General features: G+C 32.6%; 2 protein-coding genes and 1 long non-coding RNA gene across 4 annotated transcripts; all 3 read right to left on the reverse strand.

Moving 5' to 3' along the window:
• Nucleotides 1–652: 652 nt before the first annotated feature.
• On the reverse strand, nucleotides 653–3,420 carry LOC144559227 (transcription factor SAC51-like). 2 transcript variants are annotated; one of them, XM_078308224.1, is made up of 4 exons: nucleotides 3,246–3,420; nucleotides 2,441–2,984; nucleotides 1,946–2,048; nucleotides 653–1,851 (listed from the first exon to the last, which is right to left on the reverse strand). In XM_078308224.1, the coding sequence occupies exon 4, from the start codon at nucleotides 1,802–1,804 to the stop codon at nucleotides 932–934; it is 873 nt and encodes a 290-aa protein (XP_078164350.1). In that variant the 5' UTR covers nucleotides 1,805–1,851; nucleotides 1,946–2,048; nucleotides 2,441–2,984; nucleotides 3,246–3,420; the 3' UTR covers nucleotides 653–931. The 2 variants fall into 2 exon arrangements, with proteins under 2 accessions (XP_078164350.1, XP_078164349.1); XM_078308223.1 differs by having other exon boundaries at nucleotides 2,441–2,988.
• Nucleotides 3,421–15,193: 11,773 nt separating this feature from the next.
• LOC144559607 (uncharacterized) lies at nucleotides 15,194–17,744 on the reverse strand. The gene is made up of 3 exons (XR_013513188.1): nucleotides 17,240–17,744; nucleotides 16,683–16,821; nucleotides 15,194–16,190 (listed from the first exon to the last, which is right to left on the reverse strand). It is a non-coding gene; the product is annotated as an uncharacterized LOC144559607 (long non-coding RNA).
• A 3,061-nt stretch (nucleotides 17,745–20,805) lies between these two features.
• Nucleotides 20,806–23,402, reverse strand: LOC144559715 (DCL-like protein). Its single transcript, XM_078308820.1, has 3 exons — nucleotides 23,005–23,402; nucleotides 22,139–22,333; nucleotides 20,806–21,328 (listed from the first exon to the last, which is right to left on the reverse strand). Exons 1-3 carry the CDS (start codon nucleotides 23,245–23,247, stop codon nucleotides 20,984–20,986), a joined length of 783 nt encoding a protein of 260 aa, XP_078164946.1. The 5' UTR covers nucleotides 23,248–23,402; the 3' UTR covers nucleotides 20,806–20,983.
• Nucleotides 23,403–27,161: the final 3,759 nt, after the last annotated feature.

Consider the following 27,161-nt stretch of genomic DNA (forward strand, 5'->3'; position numbering starts at 1 on the left):
CCCGTTCGAACCCCCCCGAATTCGTATCCTCTGCATTAACTCGAAAGGGAATTTTTGAGTTAATAAATATTGACCATCCGTTTTTAAGATTCGTACCGACTAAATTTGCACTAATAGTAAAGGGTCCTCTGTATTATAAGCAAGAATCGGATTGACTTTTTTTAAAATCATACGGTTGAGATTTATTAACTCAAAATATTCATTTTGGAGTTAATGCAGAGGATATGCATTTGGTAATTGGTACACAACATATCCAAACTATAAAAAAATTATAATTTTATTTTAATAATGGTTTGATCATCAATTATCGCTGTTGTTAAAATTATGGTCAATATAAAATATCCTTAAATAAATAAAATCAAATGATAATAAGATGGCGATTATGATAACAGCAGAAGAGCAACAGGAGTATAACATCATTTCATTGACGCCGACAATAACACAAGTATTCGTGCATCCATACAAATAAAATAAGACATTAAATCATTAATAAAAAGATTTAATATAATATAAATAGCATATCCATGAAATTTATGCATGGATAATGATATATGTATATATACATATGCACATCCATGCATAGGTAGAGAGGGGCACAGAAACCTCTCACAAGCTGCTGAAAACCAAATCATGAAAGGGGAATAGCCTCCTACTAAAGTTTAGTAGCTTACCACAATTAATACCCTCTTTATATCATGCTCACTGCGTCAAAAAGGAGGTCAAGACCCCCACTAATATCTCCCACCTATCTCTTTCTTCTTTGAAAGCATAGGTAAATCAACGCAAAAGTAAACCCAAACCCACCTTAACTGCTTACCACCTTTTTATTGAACTATCATTACAATCCCAAAGAAATCTCACCAAGTACTTGGTATGAAAGAAATCACCTCGGCTTTTTTAAATCATTTTTGCAACTTGAACCTTGTATAATCTAAAAATTACCCAAAGCCTTAGCCTTCAATTTCAGAGATTTTAGATAACTAATAGCTTCATCTAAGATAGTGGCTGCATCTTTTCCCTTTCCTCCTGGTATAATTCGCCTTAACAAACATACAGTCTCTTGAATTTTCTTTCTCTTCAAATTCATGTCTATGCAATCTGATTTCTCACTGATTCCTTCACTTTCTCTCTCTTCGCCTTCCAACGTTTCTCTCTCTTCACCACCACCCACGCAGCTGGACTCTGCATCACTACAATCCAAAACGTTATTGTTGTTGTTGTAATCACAATCTTTAGCTGAGGTGGCAGTGTCAATAAGGGATGCATCTAGATCGATGCCGAGCCGCCGTTTCTTAGCATGTATGGTCGTACTTGCTACCTCTTCTCCAGTTATGTACTTCATTGGAGACTGTCCAGTGCTGGGCTCCTCTTCTATTATATACTCATCAGAATCTGAATAAAGAAGCGCATCAATCTCCTCGGTATCTTCATGCATCTCACTTTCAGTACCATCAACCGTACCATTCACATTGGTTTGGTTACTGACTGGTATATCCCATACCGGATTGACTGGATCTGGATCCATGTTCACTGTTTGGGAGGGATAATTAACAGCTGTCGGTAGATTATACAAGGGACTAGGAGACAGGTTGTAGCATTGCCCGCTAGGGTACAATTCAAAGGGTTGAAATCCTGCAAAAGGAATGTATCCATTTAGGGTAGCAGCGGAATACCCGTATTGGTCACCATAAATTGGCAATAGCACAGAAGCACCATTCTGTGGAATAAGAGGCGGAGTGAAGTTGCTGGCGTATTCCCACTGCAAATTGGGTGCATTGCAACCAGGAAGGAAATCCCTCTCCATACAGATTTTTGGAAATTGAGATTCTCGAGAACAGCCAAGGAAGCAACCTGAAATATGGATCAAAATAGCATCTAAATTGGAAAGGAATGAAAAAAATGGCTCAGATTGTAAAATCAACAATGTAAGAGACAAAATCCGTACCAGATGAATTTGCTTATAGCAAGATGTTATGAAAATAGTGGAAGAGTTTAACAGGGGGGCTGATCTACGTCACAGGTTTGAGGAGATGCCGGAAGTACTCAGCCTATAAATTAAATTTACAAGGAAATAAATAATTTTGCGATTAAAATAGATGGATGATTAGAGGAATGAAAAGGATTAAGTTAACACATGGTAAAAATTATCGGGGACAGCAGTATGTATCAGTAATGAACCTGGACATATCTACTCATGATTAAACATGCTATGGATTCAAATGCCCAATGAAAGACAAATCACAGAAATAACTTATATTAAGTACTAAATACATTCTAGAACCAATTTCCAGCCATACCAGTCGTGCACACTAGTATTTTATCATGGCGGTTTTGACAGATACACCACTGACATTATGGTATCACATTACTTGTATAAAACAACAATGTAAAATCCAAACATATTTTCCTTTTTTGTTGTTTTAGATCAATGATAAATTACCTGGCAATCCTGAAGGGGTTGAAAGCAAACAATGGTCCTGACAATTATGGGAGCACCACCGTAAATTCCAGTCTCGTGTTTTAATTCTCGAAACCTTGTTTTAGCTGCTGCTTGCCACACCATTCTACTCTCTTTCTCCCCCTTTTCTAATACCCTCCTCGTCAATTGACCAAACCAAACAATTATAGAAACAAATAAGCAAAGACAGTTGTGAAAATTGTGTGAATTAAGGTGCAAACTTGCGATGGGAAATCAGGGAATTGTGTAATGGAAAGAAGAAGAAGGGAACCTAAAATCAACCAACACTAATGGAAGGCCTGAACTTTGTGAAAAATGGGATTGGAATTGATTGTAACTGGAATGAGACACTGAAAGGTGAATAGACAGAGTTGAAAGAAGCAAGGAGAGGGAAGTGGAGTTACAGGATAACTCTGCAGTACAAGTTCAAGGAAATTCCTTTGCGCAGGATGTCAACTGAAAGAGAAAACCACCGCATAGTTCAACAAGTCTTTGTCAAAGAAAGCTCTTCCTTTCCCACCACAATCTACCTGAAGAAAAGAGACTCGAGTTATATTACAAAATTTAAACTTTATCAGAAATGCTAAAGAAACTTTACCATTAATTTGATCGAACTAAATTAAGGACTAAATTACACCTAACATCATTAAATAAGCACTTTTTTTTAATTTTTGAGGACATATCAATCACCTTGCTTAAACTTAATCCAAACAAATCAAATGATAACCCATTTCAGATCGGATCTCTTGAGCTTGTAGGAAAAAAAAAGAAGACATTAATAACTAACCCGACGAGCATAAGTGGAACACGCGCGGTTGATTGGATGATCTCGGAAATGAAGTTTAAAAAGTAGAAACAACGAAGAAATGAAATTGGGAAATGAGAAGAATCGAACAGAGCTTTCTCACTTTTTCAGTTTCTCTTTCTCAGACTCTCTCTCTCTCGATAAAGGAGTTCACGGGTGGAAGAAGCAGTGTGGTGAGGAGAGCGCTTTTATTTGCTTCGATGACAGAAGTACCCCTGAGAACTGTCCAAATATACGAAGATCAGGACTTTCTCTTCTGAATTGGTTTTTGACATTTTTTTTGTTTTGGTTTTTGTTTTGGGGCTTTTTTTTTTTTTTTGCTCAAGGCCCCTTTCAAAACATAAAAACCTGGTTACGTCCTACGTTGAATTGAGAATTTGATATCACAGTAGGGTGACAAAAAAAAGTTACGAACTCGTAACTTGTTCAATAATGGCTGGTTTTAACTTGCTTATTTACAACACGAACCAGTTCTAACTCGAGTTAGCTGACTTATTTAACTTGTAAGCTGAGTTTGAACATACCCCAACTCGCTTAACTCGTGAACTGAATTCAAATTGTTTTTCATAAAATGGTGAAAAGAGAGGCCATGGATAGAAATAAGACCCTATTTCATTGATGTTCCAATCAACTTTTCAATGTAACTTTGTAATAGGACAACATTTTAAGGTATAATCCAAGGTACAGCACTATGCACAAAGAATAACTATAAATAGTTAAATTTACTGGTCAAATGAGTTATTAAAGAGTTGTGAGCGACTTGAATTGGTAATAAGTTAAACTTGAATTTCGTTATTGTTTTTTCAATTTAAATTGATTCGTTCATTAACTTAATAAGTTGATCATGAATTATTGAAGATAACTCCCTAATTGACAGCTCATCTTCTGCCCTAGATCATAGCTAAGATAGGACAACCGGTGTTGAAATTACTACCTTTTCATTCATCCCTTGACAAACCCTTCTAAATTCAATAAAACAAAATGTGTGGGTTGAAAACTCAAATTCACCAAATTAACTGAAGCAGAATTGTATAACAAAAATTACAGTATACAAAAGATAATATGAACACTGCTATGACCTTAAGACAAACGTTGCTCATTCAAATAATGGTCATATGGTGTATCTCATTATGAAAAAAAAATCTTTGTAGAAACCAGAGAGTATGGACTGTTCTTTGAAAAAGGAACTGTCTGAGTTTTTAATTTAGACTGTTTTCAAAGCATGGTCTCTGGAGGTTTGTAATTTCTCCAACATAATTTCGCCTCTATTAATATTGTGAATTTGGATTTTTTTTTTACATTTTTTCGAAATCCAATGGTGCCACGATGTTATGGATCAAAAACCATTTATAACAGAACCTTCTGGATAAATTAGATATTCTCCTAAATTGCCCACCGACGGAAATTTGGAAACATTATAAAACATTATTCAAAATTACATATTCCTCAAAAGCTATTTAAATACTCGATTGTAACTGAGGGCCTTGAACAGTTGAACGGGGTCGAGTCAAAATTCAATACCAAATTGACACTGACACAAAAAATTAAGAATGATTTATGTCAATTGATAAATTTTATTCAATACTACTATTACTGTTTCCCATACATATTTTTTTTTTTAATTCCAAAAAACAAAATTCCGGAGCATTCACCCGTTGAATATTTAACAAATGATTAAAACATAGTTTTTTTTTTCTCTCACTTAAAACTACGATAAAAATTACTAAATTACATCTTAAATATGTTACTCGCTATTCTAAATTTTCCGGAAGCGTGTCACTGGTCAGAGATGGAAAAAAAAAATTGACAAGCAAAAAAAGCGCACAATATCTCCGGATCCCACAGAAATGTCAATGTATGCACTTAAATTGCTTTTGAGGAACATCATAATGGGGAATCCTAGTTCTCCCATCTTATGCTCGGGTCCCTTGAATCCAGTTCTGTGTGGCAGGTGCAAGACAATCTAACCGTGTAGCGAGTCAAGGAATCTAGAGATTGGAGTAATAACATTTCCAAATAATACTTATATTATATCTATTTTATTTTTGAATCCGACTAATTGTAGAAATAGCGTAATATTTCTTTCATATGTTATTATTCATAAATTTTGTGGAACTTCTAATTAGTTAGTAAATAATTAATATTTTAATAAATTATTTTATCATAAAACAACCAACTATTTTCGAATTATATTCGTACTATACTGAAAATAATCTTGATGAACTATTTTCAATTCACGAAATTGTTACTATATGGTTGTTAGTTAAAAATAATATATTTTTAAATAGTGAAATGTCTTGTGAAACTGTATAAAATTTCTAAGTCTAATGAACTAGAAATTCTACTTAGTTGGGTTAACATAAAGATTGATTATAACTCTATCATTACACATGTGCTTAATCAAATTTAATGTAAGTTTAAAAAATAAGGAAATATTTTTTTCCATGCTTGTGCTCGCTTGGACTTGTCTATCAACAATCTTGGCACATACTTTTCATAACTAAGCACAAGTGAAAGGGGCTAAGCCCCTATGAAATGCAAAATTTTCATTTTTATCCTTTAAAATTCTTAACCTTTATAAAAATGAATACTATTAGCTCTCCTCAATTTTTTCATGAAATTACATGACACCTATTTATTTAGCCTCTTCTATCTCAAGAGTTGGCATTTTTTTATGAAATAATATATTTTTTCTATTTATCAAGAGTTGACACGTCTTTCATTCAATGAAGCTCGTATCATATTCTAAAAACAATCAATCACGGAGAGAAAAAATATCAACTCTTGATTTGTCCAACCCTTCACCTCTTAAGAATAATCTTTTAATTGGTTTAAATATAAACTATAAACAAATAAATATAATGTATTTGTAGTGGGAACTCTTTAACTTATAAAATGTCATTAGTGTATTAACGAGTACCAAGTACCAACTAAATTCGTATTAAGTATAAATTATGTATAAATTTTTAAACTAAAATGAAGTATAGATGAATTTCTTGGTTCATCCGGTTTGCAAAGAAAATCATCAAAATACTAATGATTAGAGTTTTAGAAATCTCTACAACAATGGCAGTGTAATGATTGTTATATAAGATTTGGGGCTCAATTTTGGGGGCATGTCCAGCTCAAATTTGTAGCAATTGTTTGTTAGCGGTTCTCTTAAAAATCAATAAATAACAGTTCAATATAGGTGTAGACTATCAAGTATCAACGCAAAATTCGGTGAGAATTGAATGCTCCGTAAGGATAGATAATAATGTACAGCACAAGTGGAGCCAACATTTGCATCCACATATCTCACGCCAAAATGTTCGTTGAAAATTTGTGTCATAGACCAGATAAAAAAAATGAAATGATTCAGATTCACTGTCTTCTATATATGTCCAAATATTACTTCATGTTCTCTCTGAGTTATTGTTCGTAGATCAGTTAGCAAATTTACTCGATGAAAAGTTGAAAAAACCATGATGCAAAGACCTGTCGCAGTATCTTGTTCTATTAGCAAAGCCAAGAACGAATTATTATTAAACAAATCAGTACTGTCGGTGGGTGGAAATATACCGAATGTGGGGTCCACACCGTTGTGAAACAAGTCATGTGTTTATTTTTTTACAAAATAGCCCCATCATTTAGTTATGCTTATAAGTCACCCTTTATCTTGTCAAGTTGCAAACTTGAAGAGTACTGTTTGGTACATTTGCATCGTCTCTAACTATCGTTGTTTTACTCAAGTGGAGCTTTTTTTGTTTTTGTTTTTTAGATTCTATATGTGGCATTAGGGATATTACTGGTAGTTCGTAGCATTTATGGACGTAGTCAAAATTTTTGGCATGGACAAGTAAAAATATTACTGATATAACTAGTGAACTGCATACTGTCGTGAAATAATTAATTTAGACTGTGAACTGTTTAAAAATAGATATTTCATTTCTAGAAGTATCCAACAATTTAATTATACATAAGCTTATATTCAGTATTTATAATTCAAAAGTAAACAATTGCTTACCCCTAATTCAATGTGATCTACCACCAATAATGATCTCAATTTGCTTTAGTTTATACTTTATAAAAATCATAAATTTGAACCAACACACTGAATTAATTCCCACGTATATCGCAAACAAAATTGTTATATTTAGATTTTGTAATACTTAATTTAATTAGTTGCATAGATAATAACCTTAATATGTTTGCTATTCTATTTCTTGAATGCTTGTCTGAAATGCAATAAATATTTAGTTGATGTTTAGAAAACGCTACATGAATGCATATGAAAAAAGTGTAGGCTCGATGGTCATCAGAAGTACATTTGGGTTTGATGGACATTAGAACCGTCTGATGCACTTTAAGATTTTTGTGTGTCTCGTTCTGCATAAGACTGGAAAAAAAGCTCGTAGTTTGTGCTCGTGCTCGGGATCAGTCCATGACTTGCTCATTAATAGCTTGATCATTACTAGCTCGAACTCAAAATGAGCTATCTCGTCAGTGGCTCGGTCTAGAATTAGTGTATTCGAGCTGGATCTAGCTCGCTCGTTAGTGAATTTGTATGAATTATTGTGTTTCTTATGTTGTACGTCTAGCTAAATTCTAATTGTTTGTAAAATTTATTTTCTTCTTAAAACTCAGTCCAATGAGCTAAAACGAGCCAGCTTGATCGAGTTCATCAGTTGTTCAATCCGATTATGAACTAAGGTTTTAGATTGCCCCCTAATCGCAGCTCTGCTCAGCTCACTTGGTTTCTACAACAAACTGATTACGAATTTTAAAAAACATTGGACGGTTCAGAACTTCAGATTACCATGAGACCTAAATTACACCTACACACATTTTTTTTTTTTTTTTGTCAGAAATGCCCGTAGTCTTACACAGCTAATTATTGAAGGGGGTAAAGTGCAAAATTTTCAAAACATAAGGCGATTCCGGAAATTTTTAGAGCTTCCCGAGGAAAATCTTTATATTTTTAATTAACCTCTCTTATCCACGAGGAATCCAATCTTTCGTGCCCCTTGAGGAGTGACAATTTATATAACAACATTATCTTTGAATCAACTGATTCGTGGATGTATAGACCTTTACCAATTGGTTTTAGTAAGCACCAAGCCACCAACTTCTCGCCTTTATTTCACCAAATTTATATCTTTTCCAATTTATACCGCCTTCAAAACATAATTACACTCTCCGTCTTTATATATATAGAGAGAGAGAATGACCAATGTGCATTCGTATGCATATGGTCCGATATGCATACGGTCCAAATTTGAAATTTCAAAATTAAAAACGTCAATCCGAACTGTTCATCTTATTCTCCATATTAATATGTGCTTGGAGACAAAATTTTACATTTTTTCTGAAATTTTTACTATTTATTAAGCCACTTTGAAAATTGCTGATCCAACAATGGCTGCTGATTTTACTGTTTTGTTAAGCCACCACTGGATCAACAATTTTTAAAGTGGTTTAATAAATAGTAAAAAAATCAGAAAAATATAAAATTTGGTCTCCAAGCACATATTAATATGGAGAAAGATGAACGGTTCGGATCGACGTTTTGGATTTTGAAATTTCAAATTTGGACCGTATGCATATTGGGTCATATGCATACGAATGCACATTAGTTACTCTCTCTCTCTATATATATAATTTTTGAGTAAAAGTTGGAGGTTAAGCCACTCAACTTAGGCTGTGCTCCAGTATTGAAGGGGAAACCCTCATTAAAGGGAAGGAAGGGGAGGGGACGACGGGAGATGCTACCCTCGGAACAGTAGTTTCTACACCCCGATTTGGGGGTGACAAAGTTCGGAGAAAATCAAAGCTACGCAGTACCGCTCTCCCCTTCGAACAATAGTTCTTCACCTCCGCTCCCTCTCCAATTCTTCTCTCTTCTGGAGCAGAGGAAATCTTCGTGCAAAGACGGTATGGGGTGAGCGTCTCCTTTTTACAGTGATTTTCCATTCCCTTTCTTCCGCCTCCCTTCTTCTGGAGCATGGCCTTAGGAGTGCAAACGGATCAGATAGTGAGAAAATCATATTCATATCCACTTTCATTTTTTGAATATGGATCGGATATTAGACGGATACGAACAAGGGCAGAGCTAGACTTTTGAACTATAGGGGTCAATCATATAAAAATTTTCTATGAAGAATGGGATCAATTTACAATACCATGACATTTTACTCTAAATTATATTAAAAGTCATAGATAAATACAAATTTTTTTTTAAAAAAAAAAAATGGGGGTCAGTTGATCCCCATTGCTTTGACCTAGGTTCGCCTCTAGATACGGATACAGATTGAATATCTTTTTTTTCATAATAGTGAATAACGTAATTTTTTTTCCATGTATATATATATATATAGAGAGAGAGAGAGAGAGAGAGAGAGAGTTACCTAGGCTGTTGTAGTTCATGAAGTAAAGGGTGTGTTTTACTTCACGTTCATAATTTGCGATTTTAAAGTTCAAAAAGGATCAAATTTTACATTTTTTTTAAAAAATATTTAATATTTCTTTGAACTTTAGTAAACACACCTTTAAAAAGTACGATAACCTAACTATATGGAGATCATTTTGGTCCATTAGAATGCCAGAATGGTGGAATGTATGATAATGATAATTATGATATAATGAATGATAATAATAATATTAACAACAAAAATATTGATAACAATATAATAATATTTTGACATTTATTTTCAGCCAAAATAGCATGATTTTCCACTACTCCAGAAGGTTGGCTGACATACAAGCCTTAACAATTATGACTTGCTCATTTCATTAGTATTTTGATTTACTTAAAAATTGGTACTTATCAAATTATGAGATTAGTAATAAGATAATCAAATGGTAGCTTATTAGTGTAAAAGCATTACTTGCAATGTTTCCATCTAATAAATATAGTTGTTATTTATAATAAATTTGCATATTTCATCAATAAAAATGCAATTGCTAAATTAAAATGGATCAAGCTGTATTGATATCTTGCTCAATATATAGTTAACGACACAAAGTATCGCACCGCAATTGGTACATGGGAACCAGTCTGAATCAATAAGTACTCTCATTAGCTTTTCATTGTTTAATTGTATAGAGTGGAGGGGACAAATTAAAAGAGGAAGGGGTTATTAGCAAGGGACCTTATTCCGGGTCTACCCTTTTGGTAGCATTAAGCCTACGCCTTTAAACCCTCTAACCTTTAACCTCATTTTGAGGCGGGGAGAATTTTTTTTTTTTTAAATTAAGGAAATATTTTTTTCATTGGGCTAATGGCTCTTTATTACAAAATCATGTGACCATCAAGCATTCTTTAATCATTGCGAGTGTGTGGCTAGTGAAGTACACTTTTTTTCCCTTCTTTTTGATCCAATGCACATGTGTGCATATTTTAGACAAATCATTGTGTTGTTTTAAGCTTTATTTTTTTTTTCAAGTTTTTTAAATTATTATATAATTATTCTTTTAAATAAATTATCTCTAGATTGTGTTATTGTTACGGATATAAGTCTGATGAGGGCTTTTATACATACAAAAAAAAAAAAAAAAAAAAATTCTAAAGATCGATGTTTCATAGGGAGAATCATATTTAACATAATTAATTAAGATATTGTCTTTTGCATAGAAAATAAAATAATAGTTTTGTACTATTAGAGTATTTGAAAACTTCATCTCACTTTTAAAAATTATAATAATTCATAAGTATTTTAGAAGTAAATTTAAACATTTTATATACTTGCATGATCTATTTTGTACAGAACAATTTAAAATTTTGTAATAAACATGACAAATTGAGAGATCATATGTTAATTGAAAGCAGAGCCTTTTTTTTATTTCCCTAATGGAACTAAAAAAATCATATGTTCCCTAACCAATAAAATGTTAGCATTAATAATAATGGTTAGACAGCGTTGGCCCACCATTAGTGAAGCGTCAATACAAACAAACAAACGCAAAGGAGGTCACATAACGCAGTGTGTACAAACCAACATTTGCACTGGCTTAAAACGAAAGAAGCCAGTCACTACTCACTAGTCACTAGAAAAAGGATAGAAAATTAGTGGAGAGAGAAAGAAAAAGAAGATGCATGCACGTACTCCTTTCACTAAAATCTCACACGAGGGGTTCTTTTTTTAAAATGGAGGGCAAGCATGCCATAATCTCATGCATAAATTATGGAGATGCGTATAGCACAACTGGACCTACTTCTACTTGAGCCATTATCTTGGAGTTTGGACAACCAAATTTAACTTAATTCCATCTTTTCAACCAACCAAATATAGACGATTAAACATGAATTTATTTTCACTTATATATATATATATATATATATATATACTAAAAATCCCATTGGTTAATTTGCAACGCATGGCATTATGAAACAAGAGTATTTAGATCAATATTCAATTAATATAGAATATAGATTACTGGAAGAAATAAAACTATATATTGCAACTTGAATATTGACAGAGTAGTTTTTGCTTCATTCAATACATGAGTCATACGCAATGTTGTTTTGTCTTTATATCTGTACGCCCATAGGCGTAGCCAGTGATTGATTCCGGTGTAAGAAAAAGTCTTGTGTAAGCTAAAATTGAATTTTGGGATAGGCAAAATTAAACCATGGGTAGACAAAAATTTACATTTTTTTTTTTGAAGGTCAGCGGCTTTAATGCCTACTAACAATTCGATTGATAAAAAACGTATTTACAACGAGTCAAGTAATTCTAATTCCCAAATCTATTCCTTTATTCTCACAAAATCATCTAGATTACTCAAAATTACTTTAATCGTTCTTAATCACCCTCTAAATTGTTAGATCTACTTTATAACTGGATCTACTCTTCTAATCTTACATATATACACTCATAATCGCTCTAATACTTTAATCTTCATTTCGCTCCACGACCAGATCCGCTCTTCCAACCGCCATCGCACTCCAACAACTGGATCTACTCACCGTTGCACTCCGATCAAAATGATGACTTTAATTACGCTCCGAACTTCGATAATACCACGCTCTCGACTCCGCTCGGTTCCCCCCCTCTCTCTCTCTTATTATCTTCTCCGCTCAAAGAAATAGAGCCGAGCAAAAGAGAGAGGAGGACATGATGCATTAGAGATGAGATCTACAAGTAGTGGAAATGACGAACGAATATGAAATGTGAATTTGGGAGGATGAGAGAGGAGAGGGTGGCCCAAAAACTCACATATTGGATTTAGACTTAATTTTCAAAATTCGGAAGTAGACAGTTATCTAACCCCTGCTCTAATGTGGCTCCGCCATTACGTACACTGCATGAAGATAAAATAGCTTTGTCAATATCTTTGTAACCGGCTTAAAACTCGCAAATGATATTATTAATAAAACTCAGATACGAACATTATATCTGTTCTCCTACGGATTGTAAAGAAATAGTAAATCGAGCAATTCAAACTGCAGAAGCCGTTGTCAACTTGTCATTATGCCTCTTGCGACTTGTGTGATGTCAACTTTTGATTGGTTAGTATTAACCTAACCTTATCAAGTTATCATACAAGTTCCAGTAATTTCCTTCTTACAGAAACACACAGCCGCAACCTGCGACTAAAAACAGAATGGTATAACCCAGAACAGTAAAGACAAATAGGCTTGCAATTTTGTAATTTGTACCAATCCAACTGCAAAGGACGAGTAGATGAGGTGGAGAATACACCAACATACTAGATATGTGCACAGACAAAGGAATGGACATACCCAAACAAGAGAACTGACAGTGAGTGGATTCTCTGACATGATGAATTAGTATGGTGCTGAACATGTCATACGAGAACCGACGTAAGTATGCGTATCCTCTTCATTAACTCAAAAGAGAATATTTTGAATTAATGAATCTCAACTGTTTGATTTTAAACAAAGCCAATCTGACTCCTGTCTATAATATAGAGATCTTTTAATATTAGTGTGAATTTAATCCGCACGAATCTTAAAAGTGTGCATCTCATTCAGTGCAACAAGACACTCTCAATAATTTTCCGTCAAACCGATTTGAAAAAGTAATAGTTTGATTTATAAGCGCTTAATAGATGAGCAGACGATTTTCCTACACCCAAATTTAATACATATGAACCTAAATGATAAAGAATGCATCCATTTTATTTTTTCAATTTCAACAAATTTTGAGATTGATGGTCATTGTCAAAAATTTAGTTGTCAATATATCCCTTTGTACCAGACGTTACAGCTTTCAGGTAATTAACAAAAATAAACTTATGGTAAAGAGAATTTTTTTTATAAACCATAATTAGAAAAATTATTTTTACCAAACCAATATGATTACTTTTTTTTTTTTTACAAAAACCACAAGGACCGAAATGATATTTCGGTCCCGCATTTTTTTTAGGACCGAAATGCCAATTCAGTCCCCACTAATTTCACAGATTTTCGTGAAAAACAGTGTGGCCATTGGTGTAATACATGGAACCGAGATGCCATTTCGGTCCAGTGTTTTTTCAGCTGGGACCAAATTGGCATTTCGGTCCCATGTATTTATTTTTTTTCAAAAAATACTCTCCTCAGTCCCTCCAAAAAAAATATTAACATGCAAATCCAATTAAATATTGACATGCATAGCATGCAAACGCAATTAAATATTAGCATTCATTTTATTATTCTACATTATTCTACAATCACACTACAAAAATCTAAATTACACTAAAAAAATTAAGGAGTCTGATAATTGTACCCCAAACAAAATCCCCGAATAAGTCCCCAAGTACTTAATGTCTAACTTCCATTTTCAATGTTAATATTTAAGTATTTAAAGGTTTGTTTATAAGCATTCACAATGCTACTCAGAAGCATTTTAAACCTATGTATACAGTCATTTAAATTCTAAATTTGAATAGTTTTAACTCTTAACTACTTTTGTTTTAAAGCTAAAAAAAAAGAAAGTTTCCTTTCACACACTTTTATCTTTTTTTTCTCTGATCATTCTTGTTTATTTTCTCGACGACCCGTAATGAATTTTACGAATCTAAAAATACAGATGTTTTCTACTCAATTTTATCTTTCCAATGAGATCCATGAAGAAATATTTTTCATTTTTTTTTTTCAAATCGTTATTTTTTTTAAATAAAGCCCATGAGCACTTTACATTCTAAAGCATTTAAACCTCGGTCTACGACCATTTAAATTTGACATGGAAACTATTTAAATTAACTCATGCTATAGTCAAGCATTAAACCTCATATCAAACATATAATTTTTTTATTTTTTTTACAGCTGGTACTTTTAACCACAACGACATTCTAGAAAGTCTGTAGCATCTTTTAGAGTGTATATTTTAAATCATTTAAACATCTAATATCTACCATTTAAGCTGCTACGTTCAAGCGCTTAAGCATCAAATCTAGGTTATTTTGTTTTACAGCTGACACTTTTGACAACGACGACCTTCTACAAGGTCGATACGCTTCTTGAAATGCAGTTTCTCAACCATTTAAATCTCTGATGTATATCATTTAAACTACTACGTTCAAACATTTAAGCATCAAATCTATTTTTTTTTTATTTACAACCGACAATTTTGACGACGAAGACCTTCTAGAAAGTCAGTACGCCTCTTGGAACGCAACTTCTCACCCAGTTAAATCTCTTGTACAATCAACATTTTAAACAAGGTTTAAATTAATATATTCAAGCGTTTAAACCTTAAACATAATTATATTTTTTTTTCAGCTGACACTTTTTCCAACTGACACTTTTGATGCCTATTTTGAAGCCTTTAGATCTATGTTTGCAACCATTTAAAATAAAAATATGAAGCATTTAAACATTACAAAATTATATCATAACAAATATATCAAAAAATTTCAACAAGTTAACACAAACATTCACTGTTTACAACTGTTAACTAACATTTCACATTAAAATATATGCAACCTTCAAAATACAACAACACTGCAATCAATCTTTTAAACCTCACTGTTTTTGGGTAAAATATAACATTTCTAAAAGAATTAAAAGCTGCAAACTACTTTAATAAAAAAAAAACTCCTAATTTAAATGAAAAGCTCATAGTTTACTCGCCACTTCTCAGTCTTATAAAAAATAAAAACAAGAGGGGTCCCTTGTAATTTTCCAAAACACAAAAGCAGAACAAAAGCAAAATTACAGTACATAATATAACAGCTACCTTAAACATGATACACGCATTTAAATACCACAAGATACAGACATCCAAGATTCCAAATAAAAGCAAAAATTGTAGCAATACCAGTATATGTTAGAAATTACAGATATGCCCAACATACTTACATGTTAACCACCCCATAGAAACTCAAGTAAAAATGAAAAAAAATTGAAAAACATAAAAGCCAAAAATAGAAAGACAGTATCGGTATCAGTAGCAGTAGATATTGCGCACACAGTACCATTTACCCATACTTTACAAGCTGTATAGAAATTGTACAACCTAAAGAGAAACTAGTGCATGACAAAACAGTATCAGTAAGAGAAGTGTATCATTGAGGGTCATACCCTAAGCATTATGGTAAAGCATAATCAAGTATCAGAGACCTACTGAACATAATACCAGTTTTGAAAGGGCAAAACTGAAAATTGTGTAAGCTATATAAAAAGATAGGCATTTCATAAATTGGGATCGAGTGCCAGAAGAGACCAAATATACATTATTTCGATGTAACCATGTCCATATTTTTTGTTTCTTCTTTGATTCAGCAATTGAGAAACAGGTCAATTTGGGAAACGGGTCAATTTGTAAACGAAATAGACAAATACCTTGGAAACCATGACTTCTGCCTCTCTCTCCCTAGGTTCAAGAAGCTTTAATTTAAGTTCAATCTGAGACCTCACACCATTAAGTTTTTGAGTCTCCTCTGACAATATTTCTTCTCTTTCTTTCTCAGCCGCCTTTATCTTCTCCTCAGCTTGTTGTACTGATCAATTCAGGCAACAACAGTAAAAATTAAAATAAAGACTATAAAAACAAATAAAAATCTACTTGATATGGATAAAATATGAAGTTCAAATTGCTATTCTTTTCTCTTTCATTTCTTGTTTTATGGTTATTTTGCATTGTTACACACAATGTCCATACAACACACAAACATTTTCCTTGCTTGTCAACTAGCTTAGCTTCAAGTGTCATAACAGATACATTTTCATCACTCAGTTTTCCTTAAGTGTCTTTATTTTCAAATCTCAGTTTTGCTAGCAGTGGTATTTATAGTGAGATCTAACATTTAAACCTCAATGAGAAAGCATTCAAAATAAAATAACGAAGCATTTAAAACTAATGATCAAATAAATAAATAAAATAAAACATACAACAATAACACTTCAAATCTCTAGAAATAAAGCGCACAAACCTCATGTAAAAAATATTTAAATCTCAAAAATATACAACGATATGAAAGGAGAAAACTAACTTGCGATTGCAATTTGCGTGTGCGAGAGTGTTCAGAGAGGATGTGATCATGCAACGGAATATGAATTGAAGAAGAAGATACATTTCAACGTCAGTTCAATCTTCTCACTCACAGAGGTCTGAGAGCTGCCGTGTTGGATCTAGTTTGAAAAAAAATCAGCAACGGATAATATTTTTGGTGGAGTTAAAGTACAAACACCACTGCTAGCGACTGATTTGTAAGCACTGCTAGTAACGAAATAAAGTTCAAATGATACAGGTGATTTTTGAAAGTAAGCAATGATCCATAAATCAAGCAGATAAAGCACAAATTATACTATACTGTTTTCATAATTGAACAATCGGAGCACAAAAATTGAGAAAAAACAACTTCATTATGGTTTTATATTGATGGTTGTTTGTTACAAGGGAAATGAACAGTCCATTTTGGTTTAAAATTTGCTGAACCAGACGTATTGATTACCTTGGCAGCAAAAATTGAGAAAAGATAAAGCAAAGTTTGAGTAAATCAACCAAACTTTAAAAACATTCAAACAAGACAAGTAAAATCTAGCATACCTGTAGTACGAACTTGCGTACCACATGATGGTACATCTTCCTCTTCTTCCCTTCCATCATCATCAGCGTCAGTGAGATCAGCGATACTGTGTCAGCAAATCAGCAGTGTTATTCCCTCCTCATCAGCAAAATCAGCAGTGTTCTTCGCTTCCATCCTCATCAGCGTCTGTGAGATCCGATAAGAGCGATACTGTGTCAGCAAATCTCTCCGCCTCTTCGCTTAACCGGAGCACAGGACCCGTGGAGAACGGCGATGGAGAGGAGGAGGAAGGAGCGCTGGTGTGATCGGAGCTAGACATTGGAGTAGGAGGAACACCGATCGGATTGGGGTTTAGGCGGAGCGCTTGGACGGAGTGCTTAGGTGGAGACGGAGGCAGGGATTGGGAGTGAGAAAATAACAGCGATGGGAAGAAAGAGGGAGGAAAGAGATGGGAAGCGGAGAGGAGAAATGGAAAAACACCGGCCGTTTTTGCGATAAAAAATGGAAAGGTATCGGCCGTTATTAGCGATAAAAAATGGAAAGTTTTCGGTTGGGGGATTACTTGGGTACAATGCTCGGGTAGAGGAACATTTCTCAAAAATTAAATTATTTAACAATTGACTAATATTATAGGAAGCGTCTAAAATTAAATTATTCAACAATTGACTAATATTATAGGAAGCGTCTAATTGTCCACAGTCTTTTATCCACCATTTGTCTATAGTTTTGACTTGCGCGAATAATATAAAATTACTTCTACATGCTGTATAATTATACAATATATCAGTTAATCACAAAACATCCAGCAACTATTTGAAGTGGTCCCATGATAGTTAGAAAAAGATTGCAACTTGCACAACAGGACAAAATAAATGTACTTTCAAATTGTACTTTCGGAAATTACAGTTATAGGAAGTTATTGGCAGTTAGAGTTAGTTATTAGTGGTTATTAGAAGCTATTGGCAGTTAGAGTTAATTATTAGCTTCCGCACTGGGTTGAATCTTGTATACTGTAAAATTGAATCTTGTATACTATAAAATTAAATCTTGTATACAGTAAAATTTTCAATTGAATCTTACATACTGTAAAATTGAATCTTGTATACTGTAAAATTGAATCTTCTACACAGTAAAATTTACAATTGAATCTTGTATACTGTAAAATTGAATCAGCAGAACTCTAAAATTGAATATTGTATACAGTAGAAATTTCAATTGAATCTTGTATACTGTAAAATTGAATCTTGTATACAGTAGAATTTTCAATTGAATCTTGTATATTGTAAAATTACAAGATGGATACTGTAAAATTAACAGATCAATACTCCATATCACCTATCTATCATCTCTTTCCTCTAGATTTCCACAAGATGAATGTTGTAAAATTACAAGATAAATAATGTAAAATTAACAGGGGAGAAACCATAAAATTAACAGATCAATACTCCATATCTCCTCTCTATCATCTCTTTCCTCCAGATTTTCACAAGATGAATACTGTAAAATGACAAGATGAATACTGTAAAATTAACGGGGCAATACTATAACATTAACATATCAATACTCCATATTGTCTCTCTATCATCTCTTTCTTCCAGATTTCTATAAGATGAATACTGTAAAATTAACGGGACAATACTGTAAAATTAACATATCAATACTCCATATCGCCTCTCTATCATCTATTTCCTCTATATTTCCACAAAATGAATACTGTAAAATTAACGGGGCAATACAGTAAAATTAACATATCATTACTCCATATTGCCTCTCTATCATCTCTTTCCTCCATATTTCATTTGAAATGCTAGATCTGTTACTACATACAACAAAAAACAACAAATTCAACAGAAATAACTTACTAGACTTGAATTTTGCCGTGCTCTTCAACAAAAACAACTTCTATTCGATCGCACTCCACAATTGAAGGTTCCATTGCGATCATGTATAAAAAACGAGATCACGTCAGTAATCTCAATTAAATCGACATTGCAAACAAAAAATGAATGACAGAAGCAAAATTTCAGTGACAAATTAGTAACATATCAATCTATACACTAAATCTGACAAATTTAAATATCAAAATCACAAATCTAAACTGGAAAATCACAAAATCGTAACATTTCATAAAGAAAATTTTCAAAATATCATAAATCTACAGAAAATTATAAGAATAAGTGTAACCTTGAGTATGTAGAGCCGGCCTTCGCTGTTGAGGATCTGAAGATCGTAAAGCAGGGAGGAGAGAAGCGATCGCGACCACTCCATGTAGTACAACTCCGACCAGTGCCAGTTGTGTGCGTTCATCCCATCGGGGCGGGCACTCCTCCACGATCCATCCCTTGCCACCTTCGTCTAATCGCGTTCATCCCGTCGAGGCGGGCGCCTCCCGCTCTCTTTTTCTTTTTCGGCCGATTGAGAAATCAAATTAAAAAAACAAAAATAATGAAGGAGAGGAAGAACGGGAAGTTTATATGAGATAGTTACGGGAAAAAAAGGTTAAAAACAGTTTAGTGGGACCGGAGTCATTAAAACTAAATGGATAAAGCGTTGTGGACAGATGGTGGATAAAATCCAGTGGACAGAAACATTTTCTCAATATTATATACAAAAAATTAAATTACTAACAAACTAAATAATTCTACAATCAATAGTTACACTACGTAAACTTATTTATACTAAAAAAATAAATCATTCAACAATTGATTTATACTACATGCAAAAAGCTAAATTACTCTATATGCAAACTAAAAAATTATACAATTAATAATTACACTACATAAACTTAAATTATACTAAAAAAAAATCATTCAACAATTGATTTATACTACATGCAAAAAGCTAAATTACTCTACATGCAAACTAAAAAATTATATAATTAATAATTACACTACATAAACTTAAATTAACTAAAAAAAATAAATCATTCAACAATTGATTTATACTACATGCGAAAAGCTAAATTACTCAACGGACCGAATTCCCAATTCGGTCCAGAGAGATTTGAGATTTTCTGTGGCAGCATGTTAGAAAAACTGTAAAATTAGTGGGGACTGAATTGGTATTTCTATCCCAAAAAAAAATACGGGACTAAAATGTCATTTTGGTCTTTATGGTTTATGTAAAAAAAAAGTAATAATGTTGGTTTGGTAAAAATGAATTTTCTAATTATGGCTTATAAAAAAAAAATTCGGTAAAGAGCTATCAACATTCAGTCTGTTTCATTCTCATACAGTCGTACCTACAAAATACCGGGCCACTCATTTTTAACTGAATGGGATTTCCTCGCGTTGCTTTAATTACAAAAAACAGACCTTTTTTCTTTCTAAATATTTCATAAAGAATCTGATATATACAATTATATTAATCTGAATCAATGTACTTAACAGAGTTTGATATTAACAAAACATCTTCGGCAAAAAAATTAATTGTGAAAAGAGAAAAAAAGGAACTTCCCAACTGAATTCCCATATACTTGCTGAACACCTTTCTCCTAAAAATTCTCATATATTTTTTCAAGTTGGGAATTGGCAAATTGATATTTCCATTCCCATAAAAACTTCCATTGCCAAACAGACCCTTAATCTCAGAATTTAAGCAGAACAGATTATTACCTGACTAAAAACAATGGAAAATAAAACATCATAATATTTAATTAATTCCAAAAACACACAGCACAAATCCATCCACAAATTCTTTGACCAGACAAAATAAGAAACCCTATAAACTCACATTCAAAACCATCAGACAACCCCAAGAGACACTCACCCTCTGCCGCGCCCCCGGCCCCTACGACCTCCCCTCCCACCTCTCCCACCTCTCCCACCTCTGCCACCACCTCCTCTTCCACCATTAAACCTACCACCACCACTGGACCTACCGCCACCACTAGGCTTGATCTTGAGCTGGTCAGGAAGGGGCATAATGGCATCGACACACTTGCGGAAGCTGAAGTCGTCGGCAGAGCCATCAATGCGGCGCACAAAGAAGCATCTGCTCTTGTACACTGGGTGGAACCGCACCTCAAATGCCTCGACTCCTTTCCCAATCTTCCTCTCTGGCTCACTGTGCCCCTTCTTTAGCAAGTCTATCAATACCGTTTGCTCATACTGGAAAAAAATATTAAAAAAAAAAGTTAACAGGTGAGTTTTTTTTTCAACAGTTGGTGCACTCTTCAATTCTTTCGGTACTTGAATAGGTGATGGATAATTGACCTCGTTGTGATATATCACTAATGGTAATATGAAACAATAAAGTTGAAGATAGAAAGGTAGATAAGACAGTGAGCAATTTAAATAGCTTGTAGCCCTAGACAAATAAAATTGCAAATACTGTTTGTAATGATAACCATCAAGAAGAATCTATTCCAATACAGTTCAGGGTTTCTTGTAATACCTTTGTTTATAGGATGAAATATATTGACAACCATGTTTATTTGACTGACAGCAAGAATAAAAGATTAAAAAGGTAATATAAGATATTTTCTTTATAAAATTAAGATATATTGTATATCAAATTTGGTGCAATTTAGGAATCCTTTGCTCACTAATCAATCAATTATAAATAACTGAACAGTTATTTTTCAAATAGTTTGATGGATTACCAATCGATTTTAAAATTGCATCAAATTTCATACGCAACCAATCTAAACTATAAATAAGATGACTGTAATCATATATTTTTTTTAATTTTAATAACCATTGATCAATTGTCAGGGTTGCCAAAAAAATTGGTTCTCAATATAAAATATTGTTTCTTTATGAAAGAGACAGAACACGGGACTTAATTAAGACCCAATAAGCTGCAAGACACTATAAATCATACTAAAACATACAAAAAGAATCTTACTTTTATATGGTCAGTATATATATACAAACAATAGCTAAGATACACTATCAATAAGGAAAAGGAAAAATAACCTGGTTTATATCAATGTTGGGACCCCAGTTATGCAGGAGCTTAAAGAAGTAATCGAACATATCTTCTGAGGAAGTAAACACCTTGGGCCCAAGTTTTACTTCCTTTATCTCCTCCTTTTCGCTTTTTTCTTCTCCTTCTCCCTCTTCTACCTCTTCGTCTCTTTCTTCTGTGTGCGCCTCTTCAATTTCCTCCTCCTAAAAATGAATTTAAGAAATTAAAGATTTAAGTTAAGGTCCTTTAAAAAACAGCACCTGATATCCTTCCTCAACAATTTTTAAAGACCTACCACAAGCTACTAAGCACATCATTGGATAGAATATAACAAGGGTCAGGACCCATAACAATTTTATTTAACTTGAAATGTTAACAATAATTGTACGAGAATACACATTTGAATAGATAACTGTCAGGAACATGCATCATTCATATATATGATGATGATATTTGGTGTATGTAATACTGTTATAACTTTTCAAAAGTCAATTTGATGACCCTTGAATTATCAAAGGATACACTTAATAGGTTGGTTATCCATTGTCCAATTACCTATGAGGCTATGAAGTTACCTTCTTCTTTTTTCAAAGTTTTTCTTTCAATTGTCAAGTAATTCAATTACGAAGGAATCTCATTCCATATAATACAATGCCATTTTTATTACATGAATAAGGGAGAATTTGTTTTTAAGAAACAAATTGAGTGCTACTTACTATGTCAGTTATAGGCACACCATGGACTAGTTATAACCTAATTACCAAAACTATACATATCCAAAGTACACTACAATAGTATTTTAACTTGTGCCAAATCATTGCGAAATCAAAGTAGAGAAAAGAAAACAGTATAATTTAAAAAAAAAATAAACCACCTCAATCTTATCAAGTCTTTGTTCTTCAACCGATCTTTCCGCCTTCGCCTTCTTCAAATTACTCTCTTCTCCTTCTCCCTCCTCTTCCCGCACCCTTTTCGTTCCACCGTTCGCTTTCTCTGCTTGCCCCTCTGCCCCGTTGGTTTCCTCAGGGGAAACTACGTTCTCGACCTCCATTTCTACTGTCACGTTAGTTTCCAAAGGGGCTCCGGTTCCAGTCGACTCGATCGCAGCCTCCGCCATAGTATCGCTAAACCCTAAATAACAAAAACTCAGATAAAAAGACAGAACCGCGAACGCGAACCCGAACCAAAACCCTACTATATATTTTGTGGGTAGTTAATTTCCTTTAAAGGGGAACGAGGCCTTTATGGGCCTATGTAAGGAAGTTCTGTAATCGGCGAACGGTTTGAACGGGGAACGAAGTCTTGTAATAACAGGCGGTTATTTTTTCCGGGACAGATATTGAACAGTGGGCCCGGGGAGGATAAGAATTTTCTTTTTCGAACATAGCTTTAATCTCTAATAAATTCTCTCTACCACGTTTTGAACTGTAAAAAAAAAGTCATTTTTTGCTATCTCCATTCTTATATATGCACCTAGTTGTCCCAATCCGCTAATGTCTGAGATCGAAATATGAATTTTTGAATTGAACATCAGCTCTCTAATCACATAATCTATCTTATTTTAATTAAATACATCTATTTTATGTGCAGGAAGTCTAAATTTAATTAAAAACATACTTGCTACATAGACTGTTACATAATTTGTCACATTAAAATTGAATGAATCCCTATCAACCCGTTTCCTTATTTCTCCTTACAGCTATCTTCGATTCTTGCAATTAACTCATTTCCTTATTTCTCTATTTCCTTCATTTTATTTCTCATCTTCCTCTATAGTTTCAACAATAAAAATTGAAACAATCATATAGTTCTGGATTTTGTTTAGGGCTATTGTATCTTTGTGAATAGATAAATAGCAGATCTTGTGCTGATAGAAACAATCATATATTTCCAATATGAAGAGAAAATGAAGAATATCTAGAACTTTCATTTAGAGAAATAATATGTAGAGAAATTTTCATTGTTAAAATAATTTCCATCAATAATATATATGTAGAGAAAATCATTATTTGAATCATTTAATCATATCATTTTCAATTTTGTTTCTTTACATGTCATTTTTTCTCTAAATTGTTTAACTTGTCTAGCTTGTAGAGAAAATTAGATATTAAATTGCAATGATACTTCAATTTTTTTTTCATGTTATATTTTATCCCTTTTTTTTCATTTGTTGTTGTTTTTTTTATTGATATTTATTATTTGATTTTTTTTTTTCATTTGTGCCTTTCATTTTCATTTCATTTTTTTTTAATTTGTATGAATGTCAAATAAAAATGTTTCTTCATATTCTATTCAATTTTATAATATGTTCCGTTGCAACGTACGGGCACGATACTTATAATTGTATAACCATGTTTATCTACAATAATTGTTACTATATAGATAACTTTTTAAAATAGAAATTGGATGTCAAACTACTTAATTATTTAATATTCATAAAAAATCTTTTTGAGATTTCAAACCTATAACCTCCCACACACGTAGTATTAATTTTTACCACTAAATTAATGACTAATTTTGTGTATAACTAAAACACGAAACCGGCATTTCCTCAATTATAATTGTATAGATAAGTATAGCGACTAGCGAGTAAAGCAGTCCCGTGTCATGTCTAACCAAAATTACATTACCAATTTGGAATCGAAGATCTCCACTTTGTAAAAATGCTCGTGTCGTATACATATAGTTAGTTTTTATAGTAATTGCAAAAATTTTATTTGAATTTGTTTTAGATTATAAGAAGAAACAACGGTGGTTGTGCATTTCTTATCAAAACTGAAAAAGGTATTATCTAAATTTTATAAAATGCTTGCGCGTGATTTTTTTGCTAATTCGAAAAATCCAAATCAAATATTATGCCAAATATCTACGAGCATTTGTCTGAATTTGAAGCAAAATAGACACAGAAAAAATAGGTAATATACACAATGATGTCCATTCTACGTGCATTTGTATCTTCATTATTTTTAATGGTAAAACTATAATAACTTTGAATTTTAAATTTAAATATCAAAATAAAACCGATAGATGTGATCGGTATCATTCTTTTTTTCTATATACATATAAGTTATTATGACATTTCAACTTTATTTGATAATTATGAAGAGTTAATAAAAAAAAGTAAAATAAAAAGTGATCATTTTTATAGGCCCCGTCAAAAAAGAAAATAATATAAATTATATCTAACGGATTTTTTTACATATAAGTTTTAGAATATTTTTATAAAAAAATTAAAAAATGAATACATGATCAAATTATAAAAATGAAAATATTTTAACTCTCGTCTTATGTCAAATACTAGTTAATTATTTTGGAAGGCATCTGACACCTTGCTTTTCTGAAGGATGTTTTGCTTGGTGACGCGAGCTCTCTCAATTTCTTTACCAAACTTTCTTGCTAGTTGAAGAACAGTGACTCTCGAACAGTGAAATTAAATAGGTAATTTAATTTATCTGCACCAACATATCCAAGGGAATAGACAAGCATAGATTTTAGTCATTTATTCCCTCTCTTTGCAATTCCTGTTTTTATAAAAATGGAGCACAGTCCTCATTTTTAGGACATTAAAAAAATAATTAAAGTATACAATGACAACAAAACTAACTCAAACAATTAATTGACAGTGATCGATCATAAAAAAGTTACGATTAATGAACCAAGACAAGCAATAACTGTTGTTTACAAATAGGGAACTAAACTAAATCGAGCAATTAGGTCAACATTTGAAAAGTACAAACACAACATAGCATCTGTATCTAGTTAAATGTACCAACAACTACTAATAAAAAATTTAAAAGAAAATAACTAATTAGTAAACGAGCATAGTGAGCTTGGGGCTTGAGGTTCAAGGTTTCAATGTGAATTAGAAAATATCATCACAACATCCAGCGAGAGGCAGCAAAGGAAAAGGATCTAGCGAAGCTTCAATTGAGAAGAAGGAGAAATGTAGGAGAGGAGTGATGGGAAAAAGTGAGAAAGCCATCACAATGGAGAGGGAGCAAAGGAGGATAGAGGAATTCGCCCCAGGTACCTGACATGTAATAAGTAAATTCGGACTGTTCTTTTAACTTTGAGATTGGATTCTTTATATTTGCTATAGGCATTTGATTAAATTTAATCCAAACCGTCCTTTTTTTACTGTACCCTTCCAAGAAAAGAGAGGATGAAAACCTTTTCAGTTAACAGTTTTAACAAATCTATTAACAAAAACATTTTTTTAAAGTAAAAAAAATAAGGGTCTAGCTCTTAAATTTTATTACTTTAACATTAATAATGTAAGATTTAAATGAAAAAAATATATATAATCAGAGAAAATTTATTTATACAATAGATTTTTGTTTTTGTATAATTATTAATAACATCAAGTTGCAACGCATATTTGCATTGTTGTTAGAATATTCGATTGCATATTTCTAGCCATAAAATGAAGCAAATTATAATTTGTAACTGCCATGTAGATTTAAGTGAAGCTCTGAGCATATTGTCTGCAAAATCAGGACATAAGTTTTGTCCATATATTACTTGAATGTGGTTGCGTATGTACTTGTGTATTTGCAGCTGCCAAATAATTTAGAGATAATAATTCAGAGACAAAAGTAATTTTTTAACCTTTTAATTTATATAAAAGAAGAAGTAAAACTCTTACACCTTGTTTGGATGAAGAGTAGAGGAAGAGAGGGAATGGAAAGAAAAGAAAACTTTCTGTTGAATCATATTTGGTTGACAAAGTTATGTCAAAGATAAAGGATACGAGAGGTAGGAGTGTAAACGGTCCGATACGGATCAGATAGTGGTCAAATCGTATTTTTATCCGTTATAATTTTTCGGATCCGAATACGAATACGGATAGTTCCGGATATGGATACGGATCGGATATTAAATGGAAGATAAAATTATTTTGTTTTATGTAAGAGAAATATGCCACTGATATTAGAGGAATCTACTAATGAATATCATTTTTTAATATATCTGAATGCAAAAAATATAAATCAGTTGTCAAATTCAACTCAATTCAAATTTAGTTTTCAATAA

This window comes from Carex rostrata, chromosome 9 (assembly GCF_964058835.1).
Source record: "Carex rostrata chromosome 9, lpCarRost1.2, whole genome shotgun sequence".
In the NCBI taxonomy this organism is placed as follows: Eukaryota; Viridiplantae; Streptophyta; class Magnoliopsida; order Poales; family Cyperaceae; genus Carex; species Carex rostrata.

Coding starts and splice junctions, on each gene's coding strand:
- LOC144559227 (XM_078308224.1), bottom strand. CDS start 1,804: ATGGAGAGGGATTTCCTTCCTGGTTGCAATGCACCCAATTTGCAGTGG.
- LOC144559715 (XM_078308820.1), bottom strand. CDS start 23,247: ATGGCGGAGGCTGCGATCGAGTCGACTGGAACCGGAGCCCCTTTGGAA. Junction 22,334..23,004: donor AAAGACTTGATAAGATTGAG/GTGGTTTATTTT, acceptor ATTCATTTTTAG/GAGGAGGAAATTGAAGAGGC. Junction 21,329..22,138: donor CCAACATTGATATAAACCAG/GTTATTTTTCCT, acceptor ATTTTTTTCCAG/TATGAGCAAACGGTATTGAT.